General features: G+C 40.8%; 2 protein-coding genes and 1 pseudogene across 2 annotated transcripts in view; 1 reads left to right on the forward strand and 2 right to left on the reverse strand.

Moving 5' to 3' along the window:
• The window catches only part of LOC120057781 (obg-like ATPase 1), a 45540-nt gene extending 40367 nt beyond the window's left edge, over positions 1-5173 (reverse strand). Inside the window, exons 1-4 of the mRNA XM_039006248.1 lie at positions 5159-5173; positions 4955-5046; positions 3435-3578; positions 2369-2496 (exon numbers count right to left, since the gene is read on the reverse strand). Coding sequence (XP_038862176.1) covers positions 2369-2496; positions 3435-3578; positions 4955-5046; positions 5159-5173 — 379 coding nt within the window. The remainder of the gene's footprint in view (positions 1-2368; positions 2497-3434; positions 3579-4954; positions 5047-5158) is intronic.
• Positions 5174-9401: 4228 nt separating this feature from the next.
• Positions 9402-11262, forward strand: LOC120057782 (transcription factor Sp9-like). Its single transcript, XM_039006249.1, has 2 exons — positions 9402-9422; positions 9979-11262. The coding sequence occupies exons 1-2, from the start codon at positions 9402-9404 to the stop codon at positions 11260-11262; spliced, it is 1305 nt and encodes a 434-aa protein (XP_038862177.1).
• A 4431-nt stretch (positions 11263-15693) lies between these two features.
• On the reverse strand, positions 15694-17819 carry LOC120057783 (annotated as a pseudogene).
• Positions 17820-23122: the final 5303 nt, after the last annotated feature.

The following is a 23122-nucleotide window of genomic DNA, read 5'->3' on the forward strand; positions in this document are numbered from 1 at the left end:
TAAGGGTACGGCTAAAAGCTATGAGAATTGGTCGTCTAGAACGTCTAGAACAGAGAGTAAAAGGACGTTTCTGGGGGCGATAAAATAGCTTCAAGGAATAATGTACAGACAAAGGTATGGCAGGATGTGAATACAGTGGAGGTAAACCTAGGTATTGAGTGATGATGAGAGAGATATTGTCTCTAGAAACATCATTGAAACCAGGTGATGTCATCGCATATGTGGGTGGTGGAACTGAAAGGTTGGATATGGTATAGTGAACAGGGCTAGAGGCTCTACAGTGAAATAAGCCAATAAACACTAAACAGAACAGCAATGGACAAGGCATATTTACATTAAGGAGAGGCATGCTTAATCGAGTGATCATAAGGGTCCAGTGAGTAGAGGTTGGTTGGGGTCACGGCGATCCAGACAGCTGGCCGGGTAGATGGCTATCGGTAGTAAGATAGCATAGGATGGAAGTCTATTTATTTATTTTTTTTAGACACCTCGTGCGTTTCCGTCGGTAGATTAGTGGGGTTCCGTGTAGTAGAGGGGATCAATCCAATTGGCAAAATAGATATAGTGACCCAAGAAAAATTGTCCGATATACTTATTCAGATAGCAGCCGATAAGACAGCTAACGATTAGCGGGCCCCAGATGAGCGTTCAGGTAACGTTGCGACGGAGGTGCCAGTTGGATAACTCCCTCGGGCAGATAATGTCGGCAGTCAGTCGTGAAGGCCCGATGGGGCTCCGCATCTGCAGCAACAACAACAACAAACAAACAAAAAAAACCGGGTCCGGATAGGTGACTGTAGCCCAGGAATGGCTGATGGAACTCCTCAGCTGGCTAGCTTTGGAATAATTTAAGTTTGCTCCGGGATCGACGTAAGCCAATAGTCACACGGTTTGCAGCTAGCTAGCTGCGAAATCAAGGTGCAAACGTCCAGAGCCTGCGGCTGAAATCCGGGGACACTGAGAAAAATAGGCCCGGTATGCTCCGGTCCGAGTCGCGTTGCACAAAAGTGTCGATAGATTATCGAGCTGAAGGAATAGCTGAAGACCACAACGTGGGCAGCTGAAACACCAACGCTAGCCAGCAAACCGGCTAACTTCTGGGCAGCTTCAGATCAGCTACTGGCTAGCTTCTAGTTAGCTTCTGGGTAGCTTCCGGCTAGCTTCTGGCTAGTTTCGGCCGGCTTCTGGTTAGCCTCTGGCTAGCTACCACTGTGGATTTTCAGATTTGAGGTAAATAATACTTTTTTTTGTAATTGGTGAGGCGGGTTGCAGGAAAGCTTTTGTAGTTGAGTTCTTGGATAATAAAATATATAAAGATATGCGAAGAAAGGTGTAAATATATATGTATACAGGACACGACAATACGAGGACAAAAAAAGACGTCTGAACTGCTATGCCATCTTGGAACTTGTGGCCCATGGATTGACGGTTTCAACATTGTCTCAATGAAGAGTTCGGTGTTCGAACAGCGACATGCACACACAGCTACAAGCCTCCCAGAGTTAGCGGCAGGCGGACAAGCAATATCCACCATCGTAGTACGTACTGTAGTTCGGATGAATCCTGAGCTGGAATGTGATGCTAACTGAAGCTGGTTCGCTTTAGAAAAGGTTTGCTTCGCAGGATACCCCTCTGGTGACATCTCCAGGCGGTAAATTAGTTAATCGACCAATAAGAAAGAGTTCCAAACCTCTCTGCCAATAACAGCTAGTTTTTATTTTACAATCCTAGCAAAATTATTGCTTAAGAAATTGCTGTTTGCTAAGAAGCTATTTTTGTTTCTTTTTGACCATTTTAATTGAAAACAATCACAGTAAGTTATTTAATTGTTAACCCAGAAATGATTTGATATTGAGATGAAAACGGCTGCATTGGACCTTTAATCTTACTGTATTTTTGCCATATAGGCTACTTACCGTTCTTGTGCTCAACCATAATCAATTGTGACATTTCGGGATCAAGTTACAATAATCTGTGGTCACAGGACGCCACTAAAGACATCCCTCTGAGTCAAGTTTTATTTCCCAACCTCAGAGTATGCTACCGATTGTGTGCAGTGAGTCTACCAAACCAGACACGGCTCCTTTCATTCCCTTTTCTCTGATTCCAATTCAGGGAAAAACTCTGGATAGGAATGTGAGTTTTGAGTCTGGCTTCACCTGCACTATCCCTGAATTTTGTGTTTATCTTGGAACCCAGCAGACAGAACCATATAGGCCTCAGTAGAAAAGCTCTGTCAACTGCTTTCAACAACATCCTACAGGGAGGTATGAAGTACATTTTCAGTAATTGTTCTTTAACCAGATGAAAAGCGGGTCATTTTACAGAGTGATATGCAGTGTTCTATAGTCTGACAGGTGGGACTCACGTGTCATGTGGAAGATGCCATCGCAGGCACTGATGTGAGAGAGGAAGGCGTTGCCCAGGCCCTGGCCAGCATGAGCTCCCTTCACCAGTCCTGCTATGTCCACCACATTCAGAAAGGCTGGCACCTTGCTGCAGAACAGGCAGTGGGGTTAAGGCAGTGGAAAGGAAACAGGGGTTATATAAGTCAGCTAATGTCTAACGTCTAGTATAACATAATACAGAGACAAGCCCACAGTTTGTGAATCAGTCTTTCTTACGTTTTTGGATATGGATCAACACTACCAGGGTAGATTATTGGTGGTCAAACAGTTTCTAAGATTTCTATGAAAAATACACAACATACATAACAATAAAAAAAAATGTTTTTTTTTAAATTCTCTGGCTACTGGGTATTAGCTATCTATCAGAATAAGTGGTAGCCCTTGAGCCTCATGTCTCTATCAGCCTTCCCACTCAATGTGGATAAATGAGAATAAAACCCAGCAGAAGCCTGTACACTAAGACTGTTTCTACACCTCGCGATTATACTTCTACTACAACAACAGAGGTCGGTAGTGGTGCCATACCTTGATTTCATCATCAGGCACCTATACCCTGGAATGTATGGTTTGAGACACAAGAGCTATGACTAAAGGGTGATGGTGTTTATGTCATACTGCTCATGGAAAAGTCGTAGCAGAGTCATAATGAAACGTTTCACATTGTTCAGCGCTGAACATGTTATATTGCACTACCGTCAACCCCAGAGACAGCGAGACATTGGTTCACTGCTGTGATTTATGAGTCTCTCACATTAAACCAATAGGCTGGTCTAACCTCGCTCATAATGGAATACGATAGGCAGCCACTGACACATAAATGCCATGGCCTCTTACTTAAAAAAAAACAAATAACACGAAAAACTGCAGTTATCATTATATGTAGAGTAAAGGACTGGCAACTTAATGTCAACAACATTTCTGTATCTTCTCATGTCGCTGAGGTGTATACTTGCGGTGGCCTATACATATTTGGCAGAGATCCCAAGTCTGAAGTGTGAATAATACGTGAACAGTGAGACCCCATACCTGACGGGCTTGTGGAATTGGCACAGGAAATCGTAGCGTTCATCTGGAATGGGCACTCTGCTTTCATTTGGGTCAATGGTGCAGAAGGGGAAATTCTCAGCTGCAGCTTGACTCTTTGTCAGTACGTTGAAAAAGGTTGACTTCCTAGAAATAAAAACAGCACAGAGGTCAACGCATCCCAGAAACTGTTGGTGGATCCTGATGGGTTGAGAGTATGATGTTGGTTTATTCAAAGACCTAAGCAAAGCCTGCAAGGCCGAAAGACCATTTCATTCTCCACTATGAGAAAGAAGTCAATCTAATATATTGAACGTTTGATCTTCAGAATCATAAACGGCCTGATTGTGAAACACTAAGCCCAATTACAAGGTCAGATAATCCCATAATAGATCAATTGTGCTTGGAATCCAGGGGAAAATTACGTTCCTGACAGATCTGAGCTGTTGATCGGGTACAGCCAAACATAGCCCCATGTCGTGCTCACTGAGAGGTTTCTGTTCCACAGCACAAGCACCTCAAGAGTGCTTCAGGTTGCACTGACTACTCAATGAATGCAAGTGTAATAATGGCAAGGCAGTTAAATATAATCCTGGACGTTTCTATCTTTATCCCTCACCTGGTGCGCTCCACATTTCAAGGATTGGTTGGTTTAGACTCCAAAACCTACAGGACTGGAATTGCCCGGATATTGCTGTGATACAGCATGGATTCATCTTATAATCGCAGGATTGTTCCGTTATCATATATTTCAAGGATGTTTTAGATCACCCTCAGAAAAATACAATCTGCTTTAGATTTACATTTGTTATTCTGCCTACAGTGGTGGACAAAAACATGTCACTTCAATCAGCTCTCATGTCGCTATTCATCAGCCTGTCACAGTGCATGAGGCCAGGTCAACAGCAGTGGGGGCTATGCAGGGTGGGGAGCAGGGTGAGGACAGTGATCATGTTGAAGCCACACGCCTGCTATTATTTCATACGGGAGAAATGATCTCCAAAGAACACTCATGCTACCATCCTGATCCCTGTACAGTGGAAATGACAGGAAATAGCAGAACACCATAGTGTGAGAGCTGTTGCTGCTTGGTAGGCTTTCGGATTATACACCATGGTATCATTTGTTGTATGTCTTTATCTGAGTAGGATCTTATAATTCCCATGTATCAATCCAAAGCATTTTGTGTCTGTTTGTTCTAATCTTTTACGTTTGAGAGTGAGTCAATATTATGATTTATTGAATGACATTAGGCAAATTAAATGACTGGTGCAGCGTTTGCGACCTTTAGCTTCACGTGTACAGTGAATTGCATGAACTCCACGACCTGTGTCCACTAGTCTAGTGAAAGCCTAATGGCATGTGGCCTGTAATGAACTAGTCAATGAATGACCAGAATACATTTACACTGGCTCATGGGAGCCATATGAATACATTTAGTACTGTACTTAAAAATGCATAGGCCATGTTGTTAAGCAGTCAAATGTATATTTCCAGTTTACATGTTACGACTATAGACATACCCTACATTGGGCAATCCGACGATTCCTATTTTCAAAGAAGTCCCAAACCGTCCAATCAGTGGTGGTGGCTGCTGTCCATCACCTCCCTTCTGCTAACAAAAACAACGTGTCAATGTCCATAGCGAGTCAGACCTCGTGGCATTATGTAATCGAGGCTACACATTCAGCTTTGGCCTGAGCTACTATAGTATACACAAAACACACCTTCTTGGGAGCCATGTCCTTTTCTTCAGTTTTCACTGCCTACTAAATCTACTCACAACTTAGAGTGAAAAAAAAACATATATTGCTGGTAATGTAAGCTCTAGAGAAGAAGCTAATAGCGGTCTAGCTAACAGCAAGTTCAGTCGACCTCACTCACACTACTGGCTAACGCCTCACTCTCAAACTAGGACATGCGTCTGGTCTAAATGAAAGATGACACTGGTAGCTGACCCATGTTTCTAAATTTAGCAGACACTTGTTAATGTTAGGCCTACTGTACTTGTGAGCTGAGCCAAGCTTCACCACAGAACATAGACAACATATGTACAAGCCAATATCGGTAACTATAGGAGTTATTACAGGTGCCTATGCAAGTGTCAGGCATGTAACCAAAATGACAGTCCCTCACACACAATATGACAGTGGCAGGGAGTGCTGGTTAGGCTGCACCTCTTATCAGGGAGGGTTAAATCAGTGCAAGTAAGCAGCTGTGGGATTATAGTGCCTTTAACAAGGCGAACAGGGGCAGAGCGGCCATCTGGCATTTTGGGCAAATGCCAGATGTGCTAGTCCATTTTGTGGGGACCTCAAGGGAAAAAAATGGGCTGGTGTGTTTGACATGTCAGGGCCGATTTCTGGTTCCATTCCGCCCCTGAAGGTGAATCTTCTAGGCTACTCCTTGCAACAGACTGGATTGTCGCTCCGGTTTATCTCTCTCCCCAATAAAATTATATTTCATACTGAACAGGAATTTAATTCTATATCTTCCTGTTATGCACCATTATATAGTGAATACAAGTCTTCCCGCATATGTTTTTTTTTTACTCCCTTGACAACCAGAAAAATTACAAACATCGGATGCAAAATGTAAAAGGTGTCCAACAATACTTACTGTGCAAGAGCCGGGCAGACACGGCTGAGGAACAGGTTGAATACTGTACATTGACAATTAATGGAAAACAGCATGGCATGCAAGTCTTTGCATACGCAAAATAGACTCACGTCGATGATCTCGTGCGTTAGTCTACAAATCTTATAAAAAGAGATATGTTATAGTTTTTACAATATAATAAAAACGCGAGTTAATGAGAAAATATAGTTTTCTATCTTAGAGGCTACCAATCACCATGACCCAAACAAGCTTGTAGGCTAGGCCTACTTGATTGAACATTTCTGTCGGATTTAATAGACTATCATACACCTGTTTTCAGATAATGATATCAATTAACATATAAAACTACTTAGAATTGAAGCATGACATCATTGCCCCTAAATTGTTTCCCCTCTTAGACAGAAACAGGTGTAGGCCTGTGGACCTCCACCACTCTCGACCATGAGATTACACCGATTAGTTAATTGTTCACAAATAAACTTTCCTCAAAGCCAAAGCAAATAAATCCCTGCAGGGACCAACACGAAAACTTGGTCTAATCCAGCACCCTGAGTCGTTTAACATGCAGAAAACGAGCCTCTAATAATCTAGATTTGAAGCAAGTCAAAGGCCTTTTGTATCAAGAGTTTAAATGAATAGGTTTGGATTAATCATTTATCTTTTGTCGTTGAACGCCTTGATGGATGCACCGTCACTTAGCCTCACCACAATAGATGCACAGCGTTTTGTTCTACCAAATAAATCATTCTCATTGTTTAAGGTACATTGATCAATCTAATGACTTGTAATAGGCTCCTAATTGCCACAGAAAAGTGCTCTCGGGTGGAGTCCTGCATGCGAGATTCAACTCCAAATTCCCACTTGAATGACACTGTTCAAATATTTTTAATGACAAGATTTCGTCAAGGATGCTGGCATTGGGTAGGCCTACTACCAACTATTACGCAGGCTATCACATTGTTATTATGGTAGGCCTACATGATGAAATTCCAATTTACAATGGCATTCAAAAAGACTAAAAAGTCGACACAATTGAAAATGAGTATTGGCAATCATATGTGAACCAACACCTGTCATTTTGAAAGATAATCTAATCCTATTTTTTTTCGTGCTCTTTTGTTACTATCTGCCTGCACCTCTAAAGTTTTTGTTCGTTATACATTTCCTTACTTATTTTATTTTCAGAAGTGTTTCAATAATCAGTTAGATGTTGAATAATGTGGGGATAAACACTCTAATTAAAAACGAGCACTCCATCGAGGGCCTTATCTTCGCCTTGTTCATTGATAAATCATTTATCTTTATTTTCGAACCAATAAAATAGAAATAAAACACGAAGAGACAGATAATACCAGAATACCATTACACATAGCAAAATAATCAAAATAAAAATCAACAATGAATGACATGGTACTCATTTTAACCAAAGGTGCATTACACTACAAAACATTTAGAACTGTAGTTGAAAAAAAAGAAAAATATAAAAGAATAATTACACGCTCACGCTGTTCGAGACACTTTGGCATTGCAATCAAATTTGTTAATGCAGAATCGACATTTAATAGTGCTAATAGCACACCACTAAAATTGCAATGATTGCAAAAATGAAGCACTTTTCTTGGCTCCGTTCGTTGGATTTGATGAAATTGTTTTATATTCACCGTTCAAAAGGTGGGGATTTAAAGCAGAGAAAGCCTTTGAACAAATTGCGCTTGGTTGACTGGCAGAATTCAAGCTCAATAATGGTGCATTATTCGCCCGTTTTGAATACTGTAATACACAGCTTTTGGCGAAGCCTTTCTATGGAAAATTGCTTTAACTTTTTAAGGGATGATGAGTCACACCAAAGCAGGCCATTGTTACATTATGTCATTACCCCTAAATGTTTAACAAGCTGTGAAACACGTTGACATATATTGCATTGCGATCTTTAAAAAATTTATAAATTCCAGAGGAAGAAAAAATATATAGTAATTTGGCGGAAAAAAAGGTTAACGTTGATGCGCTCCACATGTTTTTTCAATGGTTCAATTGAATCTCCAAACGTTATATTCAGTTAGCCTAAATCTTTAGTGTGGAATGCTCTATGGTTTCATTGTGCCATATTAAAACAGCCTGCATCGTTGAATGAAATGCATTCACCAGGCTGACATGAGGGAAACAACATCTCGTGATTATGACTGCAATATTTTTGTAATATTTTTAGTTTCCAGGCTGTAGCAATTAGAACACCAACCACTCATCGAGTTAATTGTCACTTTTTAATTAACCAAAAAATCCCCACTGTACAGCCTCAACACACGCGCGTAAATTGGCACAGACAGGCAGGGGGACGGGCGCGAGCGCACTCCACGCACACGCGCACACACACACACACAGATTAAAAACAAGTCCCCAATAGCCTCTGAAACGCACACATGGCAACACCGCTTGAGCCTATGGAAACTTTTAAGATAATTCACCTGTTGTATGACATACCTTGTATTGTAAGCGTCTTCACTTTAGTCAGCCATTATTTATTGATAATGGGTCGGCTTATTGCACTTCTGGCCCCCTGGTGAGTGTATGGGAACTTCTGCTTAACTTCATGGATGGTGTAAGCAAGCACATGCCCTGCGCCTATGAAGACGTCTCCATTCCTGTAAGTGCATGACATCTTTAGTTTTGACAAATATGAAGGCACCGCAATTCGTAAAGATATATATTTTTTAAATAATCACCAATCCCCTCATGTCATGACATGAAACAAAAAACAATTTGGGACTCCACGAGGGATAAAAGCAGAGGCAGCTATACATCAGAACATTATATTTTACAATTATGTCTATATAGGCCTAGAGAAACCAAGAACCTGCAGTTGAAAAAAATGACAATTGGTCAGAAAGCTTTATGAAATGCAACAGAAACAAAATACCTCTAAATAAATCAGATCAAATTCTTACCTCTTGCAGAGAACTAGCTTAAACCAAAATGATCTCGATTCTACAATAAAGAGCACATTGAGCCTTGATGGGAGAATACATAACATGTATAAAAATACCAAATCGTATCTTGCTTGACAGTCAAATCCGCACAAGAGTTATTGATTGACATGAAGCTTTAGCGTTTCTGTCCTTAGTCGAATCTCTCATTGGCTGACGTCGTCCTCTTGCCAAGAATCCAGCGCTTAGATTGGCTGCTTCCTCTTGCCAGCTGTACTTCAAAGAACGCGCTCTCTACAACTAGGTAGTGTAGGAGCTCCGAGCCAAGAGAGAAATCGTGTGACTACGGAAAAGCAAAGTGTCTGAGTCGAATTGGAAAAGTACACTATTGCAGAATTGTGACCAATTCAACATAGCAAAGACCCTGGATATGGCTACGTCTATACTTGGGGTAAGCCGACAAAATATTGGTTTTCATGTGTGAAGTAGGCTTTATACGTTCACACTTACTAAATTGTATAGGCTACTTTTCGGTCATTGTTCTCTTATTGTTAGGCTTTGTTGTTACTGTAGGTATTGAAAGTGCTTGTTTAGATGTTGTAATTTTCCTCAATCAAAATAATCTTTGCTTTTGCCAACTTTCATAATAGGCTACCCACATGAGCAAACTTTCGAGACCTGCAGTAAACTATCTACTGAGTGACGTTACTGTATTTCCTCCATGATTGTGTCTGTTTATTTGGTTCAGTGGATATTTAGTTCACATTTCGATACATTCTTTATGAATGAACATTTTCACTAAATGTATGTTTGAATCCAATACGGTAAATAATTGTGTAGCCTATGCACTAATTGCTATCCAAACAAGCACAACAACCGAACGGTTGGACGACCACATAGGCAGACGCAAATCATACTTACAGCAAATGCATGCATCTTATTTACAGAAAGAAAATGGTAAATGTTGCTTGCAATGTTCTAAAGTACAGTGATTTATCTCTTTGCAGGAAGAACCACGATTCGGAACTACACCTCTAGCTATGCTGGCTGCTACTTGTAACAAAATTGGCAATACCAGTCCCCTTACCACTCTACCTGATTCCAGTGCTTTTTCAAAAGGCGGATTTCATCCTTGGAAAAGATCCTCTAGTTGCAACTTGGGATCCAGTCTCCCTGGATTCACTGTAGCAACAAGCCGCGGATCGACCGGACTAACATCAACTACTGGCACAGGCAACAGCGCGTTCTGCTTAGCCTCCACTTCCCCGACCACCTCTGCGTTTTCCACAGAGTACAGCAGTCTGTTTTCCAACTCAGCGAGCATTTCGTCTCAAGAGTCTGGGCAATCAGCCTTCATTTCCAAAGTCCACACATCAGCAGAAACCTTGTACCCGAGGGTAGGGATGGCACATCCGTATGAGTCGTGGTACAAGTCTGGTTTCCATTCAACCATCTCGGGCGATGTTACTAATGGGGCGTCCGCGTGGTGGGACGTTCATACCAACCCTGGCTCATGGCTCGAGGTCCAAAACCCTGCAAGCTCGCTGCAGACCTCCCTGCACTCCGGGACCCCCCAAGCCATACACTCTCAGCTCAGTGGCTATAACCCTGACTTCTCCACTTTGACACACTCGGCATTCAGCTCAACCGGTATAAGTCCCACGGCATCGCATCTCCTATCAACTAGCCAACACCTGTTAACACAAGAGGGATTCAAAACAGTCATTCCAACATACACGGACGCCTCTGCCGCTAACGCTATGATTTCAGGTTCCAGTTCTGGTTCCTCAAGGTCATCCAGGAGGTACTCCGGCAGAGCCACGTGCGACTGTCCGAACTGTCAGGAGGCTGAGCGGCTGGGGCCTGCAGGGGCCAGCCTCCGGAGGAAAGGACTTCACAGTTGTCACATTCCAGGCTGCGGTAAGGTGTATGGCAAAACCTCTCACCTTAAAGCCCATTTGAGATGGCATACTGGCGAGCGGCCATTTGTCTGCAATTGGCTTTTTTGTGGCAAAAGATTTACAAGATCAGATGAACTTCAGAGACACCTCCGTACCCACACCGGTGAGAAAAGGTTTGCTTGCCCAGTATGCAACAAGCGCTTTATGAGGAGCGACCATTTGAGCAAGCACATTAAAACCCACACTGCCGGTGGTGGTGAAGGCAAAAAGGGAAGCGACAGTGACACCGACACCAGTAACCTGGAGACCCCCAGGTCCGAGTCCCCAGAACTCATTTTAGACGGGGTAAACCCCAGAATCAAGGATCCATCTCCTCATGACGAGCACTGAATGGCTGTTATTTGAATGACCTTGAAACTAACTTTATAAAGCAAATTACCAGTAGGTTATCAAAACTGGTACATGTATTAAAAACGGGTCTGGTTTTGAGAGATAGTATTGGAGGAAAATACGATTTTACGCAAAGCATTTGAAAACAAAAAATAATTAAAACTTAACACCATCTTGATTGAATATGTTCAACTCGTTATTCACCATCAAACGAAAAGCAGAATTATTCTATATTATGTGAAAATGACATAACTATAAAGCTGTCAACTTAAAAATTAACCGCGGGGTACTTTTTACGATCAGTGCTTAAAAGGGGCGAGCTAACCCAAATGAACTTGGTTGGCCCATGTGAGTCGCCATCATATTGTACATACTGACAACAAACAACGTGTTATTTTGATGTAAATGTGAATTATGATTGTTTTATTCGTGTTTGGGATCCTGAAATTCAGGCAGTTTACTTTCAACGCACTTTGTGGATATGTATGTACACAGCTTTTTAAATTCAGTTAACCATTTCATTTCTTTGCTAAAAAAATATATAAATGTTTACTTGTATAAAGTCACACGTATAAGACTTTCATTTTGTCATAATTAAAACGATCTAAAATCTGAGGCAGTAGTCGTGTGAATGGGAATGTTTCACTATATTGGGTCCCATACTTGTTTTCATTATGCGAAATGAAAATAAATGATGAACCAAGGTATTTTATGTGATGGTATAAATGGTAAAAATGAACGATTGCCAAACGTAAAATGTAGATAGGCAAGAGTGTTCCTTTACATAAAATCAATCATACATTGCTGATATAGGCAATCGCACATTGACGTGCATTCTCTCTGAGGAATAAATCAATAGTTAATGCCTCGGAAAAGACATTTCATGCCCAAATGAAAATCTTGTTAAATGGTATTAATTATGACTTGGAGCACATCGCAACCCCATGTGTCTTGTATTTGCGATTAGGGATTCGTGTCTTATCAAATATCTAATTAATCTCCGAGACATCATTTGTTCAGCTTTACTTTATCTGGGGGCTTCCAGGGGGTTTTGATGACAAAGGCCCCCTGAATATTTATTTTAATTGTCCAAATTAACTGCTTTAATTTGCATGTCAAACGGAAAGATGGCAGTCCAAGAATAAGGATAAAGCATCTCTAAGCTTTCCTTGAAACTCTACACTTGATTTGATGTTATGGGAACTGTTTCTAAACTTTTGAAAAGGAAAAGGGGTAAAAAGCCATATGCAAATGATGAATTTGAAATGCTCTTGTCGCGGCGCAGTCAAATGGTTCCTGCATGTTATTTGAATATCAGTGGCCCCGTATTGAAAGGGTTCAAGGATGCTCTCTGACTTCTTTGTGCTTACCCAGTGCAGCGTCCGATCTCAAAGAAAAACCCGGGGAATAATTACAGCGTGAGCCCAGGCCTGGGAATATGTTAGGGACAGGCATCTCATCTAGATAACCTCTTTCTGAAGAGGAAGTTAAATTGACCAGAAGGCAATAGAGGAAAATTATTTTCATTTCCTTTTGTGTGGCTGGCTTTGAGATCACGAAAATAACGATAAAAAATAAAATGTAAATTTTTCTATAACCACGAATTCGAGTTTAAGAATAAACAGCTTAGAAAAGACAACGTATTATAGCCTATATTTTGCATTTAATATGTGAACTTTTAAATGAAGCCAACAGGCAAAATAAAACAGGGCTATTATTATATAACCGAACGTTCATGATAAATTAATACAACCTTCAGTTAAAAGTGTATGTTTATTTTTTTATAAAATGGCGGTTTATTTGCAGTGACTTTATGTTCTTTTTTTTCTTCAGAAAAAATGTTTTAGTTATTTTGCCGCATAGGCACACTAAGTAAATGACAGTTCTCTTGTGGGTAAATATAATATTTTCATTACACTTTAGTGAATTTGAAATTCGATCCATTTTCATAACGACGGAAATAACTATTAATCTGTAATTCATGAGCATAGTGTGCTATTTTATGGCTACAAAATGGCGTTAAATTCAACACGAGTTAAGTGTGTCAAAATGCTTCGGGAAGAGAGACGCTTGGGGTTGCGGACAGTAAAGTGCTGCCATTTATCGCTTTGTTACTTTTCCATGGAATGCCCTCTCGCTGAGCATTAGGCAGAAGTCATCTTTGTTTTCAAGCCACAATCAAAGAGAACCAGTGAGACTTTACGGGACACGGAAAACATCTCACTGCTCAAGGCCTCGGGCGACTCTCTTCTTGTCTCCAGGATTTAAAAAAATGTCCATCACTCACTATGGAAGGTCACAAAAAATACTTGTATTGTGATAATGATAAAATAACAATGAATCAAACCAATTGGCATAGGTCTACAGTATTTAGGTGCACACCTCGCTGCATCATTGCAAAAGGTTAAATGGTCTGTCTATACAGAACATACAAATCTGAAGCGACTGAAATAAAATAAAACATGCAAGAAATTCTCGATTTTAATTTTCCTGATCAGGAATTCTTAACAAATCATATCGACACAGGAGTTATTGTTATTTCTTTGCCATAAAATATATGGCTCCAAAACAAATAGGAAGTCGTATGTTACACAGTTCAATATGTCAAATGAACCCCGATGACCTCATCGTTTCTTCTGTTTTGTCCATCATGACGATAATGTCATGCAAGTAATGCAACAAGTAATCTCTAAAGGCCGATAGGCGCGCAATGTTGCGTAAATCATGCACTGGGTTTTGCAGAAAGAGTACAGTTCCATGCATTGATCTCGATTCAGAATTAAGTATTCATTATTAAATATTTGAAACAAACTTGATGTCTCCACACTAATCACTTACGCAGACATAATCGTATGCATGGCATAATGAACAATCATAGATTGATTGTCATTAGTCAACCATGCTCCCGCTTAGGCCACTTCCAGAAGACCACTTTGAAACAAGCCTACATAATTAAGCTAGACTTGTAACACATTTAATGAAGAACGGTCACAACCATGTGAGCACAGTTTACTATTTTTAAAGTTCGAGTTGCAATAATATTTTTTTATAGTATTGTGAAGAGGGTTCTCTGGAGTAAAGTGACAACCATGAATAATAGTGCATGCAAGACATTCATTTGTTCAATAATCTGAGAAATGCAAAATATTTCTGTGGTTCAAGTTATTTTAGGTCTACTGCTGCCCTCTAGTGGATGAAAATAAGAACTATTTGAGGAGCAGGGGTGTAATCACTAGTCCTAACAGTAGCAAAATGGAACATTTTGAAAAATTTCTATTGGTCAAATTCAGCTAGGCCCCTTCCCGTTTCATTCCGTTTGCTTCTGCTCAACATTTTGCAACAGAATCGGCATAATGAATACGCCCCTGCACTCACTTTACCGTGGCAGCCAACTAGCAAGCAACACCAAAACATGGTGTTACTAAAACTTTGGTTTCTATGTGTTTGTTTAATAAGTGGGCCCACCAAGAAAAATGTACATATTAACAATAGCATCATAAAACCTTCAAAACATTACACTTTCGTGTCAAAAATGTTTACATCAGCAAAATAAAATGGTATCACTGGCCCACTTTGTAAGATTGTCTACTCTCACAGTTCAGTGCTTTTTCTCAGATCTCCCTCTGGCTCTTTTCTCATTCTCCCTCCCTCTGCTCCTGCCTTTGCCTCCCCTCTCTCCCCCTCCCTCCATCTAGGATCCTACTCCTCCCTTTGCCTCCCCTCTCTCCCCTCCCTCCATCTAGGATCCTACTCCTCCCTTTGCCTCCCCTCTCTCCCCCTCCCTCCATCTAGGATCCTACTCCCTTTGCCTCCCCTCTCTCTCCCTCCCTCCATAGAGGATCCTACTCCTCCCTTTGCCTCCCCTCTCTCCCCCATCTAGGATCCTACTCCTCCCTTTGCCTCCCCTCTCTCTCCCTCCCTCCATAGAGGATCCTACTCCTCGCTTTGCGGCTGCTTTATTCTTTGCTCCATCTCTGCTAGTACTTCTATCCATCTCTCTTCTACCGTTTGCCTCATCTCTACTGTGAACCTTGTCTTTATATCTCTCTCCTTCTGCTTCTGTCTGGGCCAGGCTGGGAGCTGCTGCTGGTTCTCTGCCTCTCCCTGCTGTCGTGTCTCATCTCTACTGTTTCTTTCTCCTCTCTGGTATCATCTTTGTGCTGTTTCTGTCTGGAGGTTGGGCCTGGTCTTACTCTTGACTCATCCATCACTCTCAGTGTTGTCATCACGACAGGAGTCCTTTCTCTTGCCCTTCTTCTTTCTCTTCTGACTCTTAGTCACTGCTGCTGCTACTTTCACTGGAGCTGTCAGTCAGTCACTGCTGCTACTTTCACTGAAGCTGTCAGTCAGTCACTGCTGCTACTTTCACTGGAGCTGTCAGTCAGTCACTGCTGCTACTTTCACTGGAGCTGTCAGTCAGTCACTGCTGCTACTTTCACTGGAGCTGTCAGTCAGTCACTGCTGCTACTTTCACTGGAGCTGTCAGTCAGTCACTGCTGCTACTTTCACTGAAGCTGTCAGTCAGTCACTGCTGCTACTTTCACTAGAGCTGTCAGTCTGTCACTGCTGCTACTTTCACTAGAGCTGTCAGTCAGTCACTGCTGCTACTTTCACTAGAGCTGTCAGTCTGAGTCACTGCTGCTATTTTCACTAGAGCTGTCAGTCAGTCACTGCTGCTACTTTCACTAGAGCTGTCAGTCAGTCACTGCTGCTACTTTCACTAGAGCTGTCAGTCTGAGTCACTGCTGCTACTTTCACTAGAGCTGTCAGTCTGAGTCACTGCTGCTACTTTCACTAGAGCTGTCAGTCAGTCACTGCTGCTACTTTCACTAGAGCTGTCAGTCTGAGTCACTGCTGCTACTTTCACTAGAGCTGTCAGTCTGAGTCACTGCTGCTACTTTCACTAGAGCTGTCAGTCAGTCACTGCTGCTACTTTCACTAGAGCTGTCACTACTATCACAGTTCTTCTTCTGATTCCCTTCACTCTTCTTTTGTAGACGGTCAAGTTTCCTTTAAAATGAAAACAATTTGTTATATTCGTAGTTCATGTTTATTTTTTTGCAAGAATCATCTTTTGTCTTATTTTACAATAAGCATATTATATTCAAAACAACTAAACGTATGAATGGTGGTGCTCTCCTACCTGAGGAGCTTCTCTTTCTGTTTAGTGGTCAACGACTTCAGGAATTCAACCTCAGGATCCTCCTCTTCTTCATTGACAACATACTCCTATAGCATAAAAACAATTAGTAATAAATCAAACAATGAACATTTTAAAAAGCATGCATCAAACGCTAACAAAACATGAATAAAGACATCACAAATGGTTAGAAGTGAAGCAAGTAAGAGCAGAATAACCTCTGATTTCTGTTTGAGGGGAGATTATTGGGGGGGGGGGGGGGGGGGGGGGGGGGGTTAAACTATATACTGCTACATCTGGTGTTGCAACACTCCTATAATTTTAGCAGTTAGTCTCATCACATCTGCCCAATTGACTAAACTTGCAGCGACTGGAAGAGCTCGGTGGTTTACTCTGATAATTGGCCATTTTGCAGCAATCACATTTAGACCGGGGATCTGCCATGGATATTGTTGGTCTTTTTCTTCATGCGGGGAAGAAGAACAGAAGATTACCTGCGATGGATCACAAACAGTAGAATTTCTTCCAAGGACACATTTCTTCAGGGCAAACCCACTGTTTCACATCTCTGCCATTAACTCGGAGGGGTGCATCGACGGACCTGTTAACACAAATCATAGCCTCAAAGTCCCATTGACGTCTGTCCACATCCGCCACTGCTTCCACAGTGGGGAATTCAGGGCCGGCTTTGTTAACAGAAAGGGACACCAAATCAACTCACTCGTCTTCAGGCTGAGCAAATCATACAATATCATTCTCCCAAAGCAGTGGTTAGGGGAATCAGAATACACAATAAATGCATTTTTCTCCCAGCACAGGAGGGGCTCCATTATCGCCCTCCACCATCAACTCCATGCGCAGGACTCTCCCTCTGTAAACATTACTTTACTACTTCACTTCCTGATTGTAGGAGTCAGAACCAGCTCTACTCTGGAAGTTCTACAGGACACCAGGAGTGATGGCAACTACTGCTACAAGTATAGAGTTACCACAAATATCCAATGTAATACTGAATGCCCATTCTATTGGGACACATTATTATTGCAATTTGTCTGCAATAGCTGCATCATAAGTTCTTTATTCATATTATTTCAAAGTCAGTGCAAAAATAAAAAGGAGGATTTTATGGTTGAGAATGAAAATATGAAGAAAAAAAACTTGATAACATTTAGTTTAAAATAAACCATTAGCTACATCTGTGAAATATTATTTTGAATTACCATTCGACTTTTTTCCTCTATTCATCCAGGTAGGTCAGATTGTTATTTGTACCTGCTTTCTCTGTGGGCGCAGCGCTGGCATTGATCCCAGACAGGCCACTGTCTGTATTCACATGGCCCTATTTGTGACACATGATGCATCTCACATTGCGCACCTGAGAATCACAGGTCATTAGACTGGACTTAAATCCATTCATTCCATCACTTATAACACCTCCCATACAACCTAATTGCGATGACAACAAGCAATGCATATATACTACCCAGACACCTGCCATAATGTAAATAAACACATCGTTATCCCGAGTTAGAGATCATCCTTTGACTATAGCACCACCAAGTGTCAAATGCCAACACATGTATTATCAATATTTAGCACATGTATTATCAATAATTAGCCTAGCAATGAGGGTAATCACAAGTAACAGTAGATTGTCATGAATAGGTATGTCATAAGTTAATTCAACATAAATGGGAAAAATGCACAATATTAATTTACGCAAAAGTTTACTAGCCATGACATCCTTGGCATACCTAAAAAGATGAAAGCATCACCAAATGCAAAGGTAACCTCTAATAGTAGGACTCAAGTCATCTGAATATTTATGTTGATCAACACAATTAGCTACTTACTTCGAGGGGACGTCTTTTGCCACTCAAACTTGTATTCTGATTCTCCTTCCTGTAAAATAATATAAAAATGTAACATTTTGAACAATAATAAACTAACACATGCCTTTCAATCTACAACATTTACCAAACTAGCAATGCTTGCTTTGAGAAACAAGTATGCAACTGTGAACAAGAGAGGGACTCTTATTAAACATTGTACCTCCTTGGTCTCCCCTTCTCAGTAGACTGCAGAGTGTGGGTGGAAGGAGTGCAGTATTATGGTTTGATTTGTATTATTCAGTATGGTAAAGATGCAGAACCAAGATGGATGTAGTTACCTTTGTCTGCCCCAGATGGAGCTTCATACATGAAGTTGAGACCATTCTTCACACGATCATCTCCCATCAACAGTCCATGAGAAAGGTTTTAACAACACAAAAGCCAGACAATGGTTATATCTGTTATATGATACATTAGAGTTGTGATTTTACACACGACAAAATATATGGTCGAAGCACGGGACATGCGTTCGCGTTCGGAGGAGGCAGTGTAGCAATCCTAGTTAATTATATTTTAGCAATAAGGCCCGAAGGGGTGTGGTATATGGCCAATATACCACGGCCAAGGGCTGTTCTTATGCAACACGCAAAACGGAGTACCTGGACACAGCCCTTAGCCGTGGTATATTGGCCATATATCACAAACCCCAGAGGTGCCTTATTGCTATTATAAAACTGTTTACCAACGTAATTAGAGCAGTAAAAATAAGTGTTTTGTCATACCCGTGGTATACGTTCTGATATACTACGGCTGTCAGGCAATTAGAATTCAGGGCTCGAACCACCCAGTTTATAATATACATTATTATTCCCAACAAGTGGGTTAACCCAGCTTAAATGGCGCGATGCGTTGGGTGTTTGCCTTTTACTCCTGCGACCCGAGTTTGCCTCCTTTCGCTACAATATCTTTCAGTGGGGAAATAATGAGAGACGAATAAAAAGTCCTATGTAAAGGCATAAATGGAACAATGGAGATCAAATGTATCTGGAACATCTGCAACCAACTGTTAGCTAGCTAAACTAGCTACTGTAGATTTCTTCCCATACTCTCTGCCCCACACAAACAAACACTTGACCATACACTGGACATTGCTTAACTGAGATTTCAATCCGAAATAATCTGTTGACTTCAGTTTGTGAGGAAGGCTAGGCTTGAACAAATATTTAGCCACCCACTTTTTTTATATTTAACTTCGATGCGGGATGGAAAATCTTTCATGCACTTACAATTAGTAAATTACTTCCCAATGGCTGAAGAATGATTAGTTAGGGGATTCAAAGCGAAATGTTGGCTAGCTGGCGCTGACAAAAACAAAACAACGTGGTTCAAATCTTTTTCCGGGTCAGCTCTGTGCGTGACCTCTGACGTACCACCAACAACACTGAAGCGTTCACAACATTCATTAATTGCGCACTTGTGAATTCTGGTAAATAACTAAATAAACTGAAAGTAAAAACGAACGGGGGGACATGTAAAAAATATATTGTCGTCTACAATTTGTGATCCAGTACTTGGCTGCAGCGACAGGTAACAAGCACCAAACTGAAATCAACAGATTATTTCGGATTGAAATCTCAGTTAAGCAATGTCCAGTGTATGGTCATGTGTTTGTTTGTGTGGGGCAGAGAGTATGGGAAGAGAGTGCCGAGGACGAGGAGGCCCTTGGCATGGATTTTGACAAGTGAATATCTGCCAGCTGAGCTCCAAAAGTATTGGGATAGTGATTTTTGTTGTTGTTTTGGCTCTGTACTTCAGCACTTTGGATTTGAAATGATACAATGACTATGAGGAGCTAAAGGACAGACTGTCAGATTTAATTTGAGGATATTTTCATACATATCGGGTGAACCGTTTAGAAATTACAACACTTTTTGTGCATAGTCCCCCCATTTTAGGGGACCAAAAGTATTGGGGCAAATTGACTTACATGTGTGTTAAAGTAGTCAAAAGTTTAGTATTTGGTCCCATATTCATAGCACCCAAAAATTACATCAAGCTTGTGACTATATTTTTTGTTGGATGCATTTGCTGTTTGTTTTGGTTGTGTTTCAGATTATTTTGTTCCCAATAGAAAGTAATGGTAAATAATGTACTGTGTCACTTTTATTTTAAAATAAAAATAGAATATGTTTCTAAACACTTCTACATTTATGTGGATTCTGCCATGATTACGAATAATCCTGAATGAATTGTGAATAATGATGAGTGAGAGAGTTACAGACAAATATCATACCCTCAGGACACGGTAACCTCTTTACCATTACAATATTTTTTTAATATATATTTTTTTATTTAACCTTTATTTTAACCAGGTAGGACAGTTGAGAACAAGTTCTCATTTACAACTGCGACCTGGCCAAGATAAAGCAAAGCAGTGCGACACAAACAACAATACAGAGTTACACATGAAACAATAACAGGGGATGTTAACATTTTTTTCGGGGGGGGTATGGTATTTCTGCATCTGTAACTTTCTGCATCTGTAACTTTCTTCATCATTCACGATTCATTCAGGATGATCAGTAATCATGGTTACATCCACATGAATGTAGCAGTGTTTAGAAACATATTCTATTCTTATTTACAATAAAAGCGACTTCAAAATGCCACAATACATTATTAACCATTCATTTCTATTGGGCACAAAATAATCTGAAACACAACCAAAAGAAACAGCAAATGCATCCAACAAATTAGTAGTCACAAGCTTGATGTAGTTATTGCGTGCTATGAAATGAGACCAAATATTAACCTTTTGACTACTGTAATACACATTTAAGTGAATTTGTCCCAATACTTTTGGTCCCCTAAAATGGGGTGACTATGTACAAAAAGTGCTGTAATTGCTAAACAGTTCACCCGATATGGATGAAAACACCCTCAAATGAAAGCTGCTTGTCTGCACTTTAACCTGTCCCGTGTGAATCAGTTGGTAGAGCATGGCATTTGCAACACCAAGGTTGTGGGTTCGATTCCCACAGGGGACCAGTATGGAAAACAACAATGAAAATGTATGCAATTGCTCTGGATAAGAGCATCTGCTAAATTACTAAAGTGTAAATGTAACCTCATAGTCATGATCATTTCAGTGTTGGGAGTACAGAGCCAAAACAACAACACAAATACGGTGCAGTGTATGTTCCTGTCTGTAGTTGTCATTTTTCAACTAAGTATTGCTCCGGTATTTGTTAATTATTGCTTGTAAAATAAAAATGCATTGCACTATGAAGCAAATAATGGGGACAAGGTTGCAAAGAATGAGGACTCATCAATGTGATGGGTATGTCTTTGCACACTTGGTCTGGAGAGAGCTGAGACTGCTCAGAAGGCTGAGCTGCTGGAGAAATTGCATGGAGGAAACCGCATGGACGACCAGTCTGGCTTTGCCTACCACAATAGCTTCCTCATCTAAGACAAGACTGAGGCCTGGATGATTGAGATGTCTGGGAAGTACTGGGCAGCAGAGAGAGTGGAAGGTTATTAGCTATCAGGGTTTGAGTTTTCCCAACTTGAAAACTTGCAGACTGAGCAATAAGAGTTTTGTTGTTGATAATATGTTGTATCCTTTATATCGTAATATCTCCAATCAGTACTCAATAACAACCAAGATAGACAAGGAACACCCTGGGAGTATGTCAAGAGCCAAGGCTGGTGGGATGGGAAGGCCCAGTTCAGTTTCGCTGAGACGTACTCTTTCATGACTACAGCCAGAAGAGACCTCTGGCAGCCCTTACTGCGAAGTGCAGAACCTACTGGAGAAAAGTAAAGGTTAGTTGGTTAAATATGAAGATTATGTACGTCTTTAGGTTTAGTTGTTTGAGTCAAGCGTAGAAGAATTGAGTTTGATGAGATAATTTGAAACAGCATTGAATCCATATAGCTTGCGAACTATTGATAATGAATCTGAGTATTTAGGACATATCACTGCTGAGACAATGATGGATATCCTAAGGGACAAGGAGAGTGGCATAAACATGGAGGATATTGTCATGACAACAGGAAGCATGGTGTCTGTCGTACTAACAGACCCCAACCTGCCGGGGGTGCACAGCATCACTGGAACTCCTGACCCTGAGAGGTACAGTATGGAGCTGGCCACACACCCTACCTAGCAATGTTATTGTACCATTTCAAGTTTATGCAAATGTATGTAAATTAAAGATCCTTTCTCACCATGACGTTAGCTAATATGGTGACTACAATGTAGGCTGTGTGTAGTGGTTATGATATGAAGGTTGGTCTTGGAAAGTTTTTTTTGCCTGGTCACATGTGTTGTGTATGGAAGTCCACAAGAAAGGGAAAAGGTGGGAGGTAGAGAGCGCATAGACGCGAGAAGAAATTATTCTGTTTGTATGTGGCTGCTATAACATTGAACTGTGTTTGCATGTGATCAGGGGTGTATTCATTCCACTGAAAAACCTTTCTTAAATGGAAGCAAACGGAACGGGATAAACATAACTGTATACAGTTGAAGTCGGAAGTTTACATACACTTAGGTTGGAGTCATTAAAACTCGTTTTTCAACCACACCACACATTTCTTGTTAACAAACTATAATTTTGGCAAGTCGGTTAGGACATCTACTTTGTGCATGACACAAGTAATTTTTCCAACAATTGTTTACAGACAGATTATTTCACTTATAACTCACTTAATCACAATTCCAGTGGGTCAGAAGTTTACATACACTAAGTTGACTGTGCCTTTAAACAGCTTGGAAAATTCCAGAAAATGATGTCATGGCTTTAGAAGCTTCTGATAGGCTAATTGACATCATTTGAGTCAATCGGAGGTGTACCTGTGGATGTATTTCAAGGCCTACCTTCAA

The sequence above is a fragment of the Salvelinus namaycush genome, chromosome 13, assembly GCF_016432855.1.
Source record: "Salvelinus namaycush isolate Seneca chromosome 13, SaNama_1.0, whole genome shotgun sequence".
Taxonomy (NCBI): domain Eukaryota; kingdom Metazoa; phylum Chordata; class Actinopteri; order Salmoniformes; family Salmonidae; genus Salvelinus; species Salvelinus namaycush.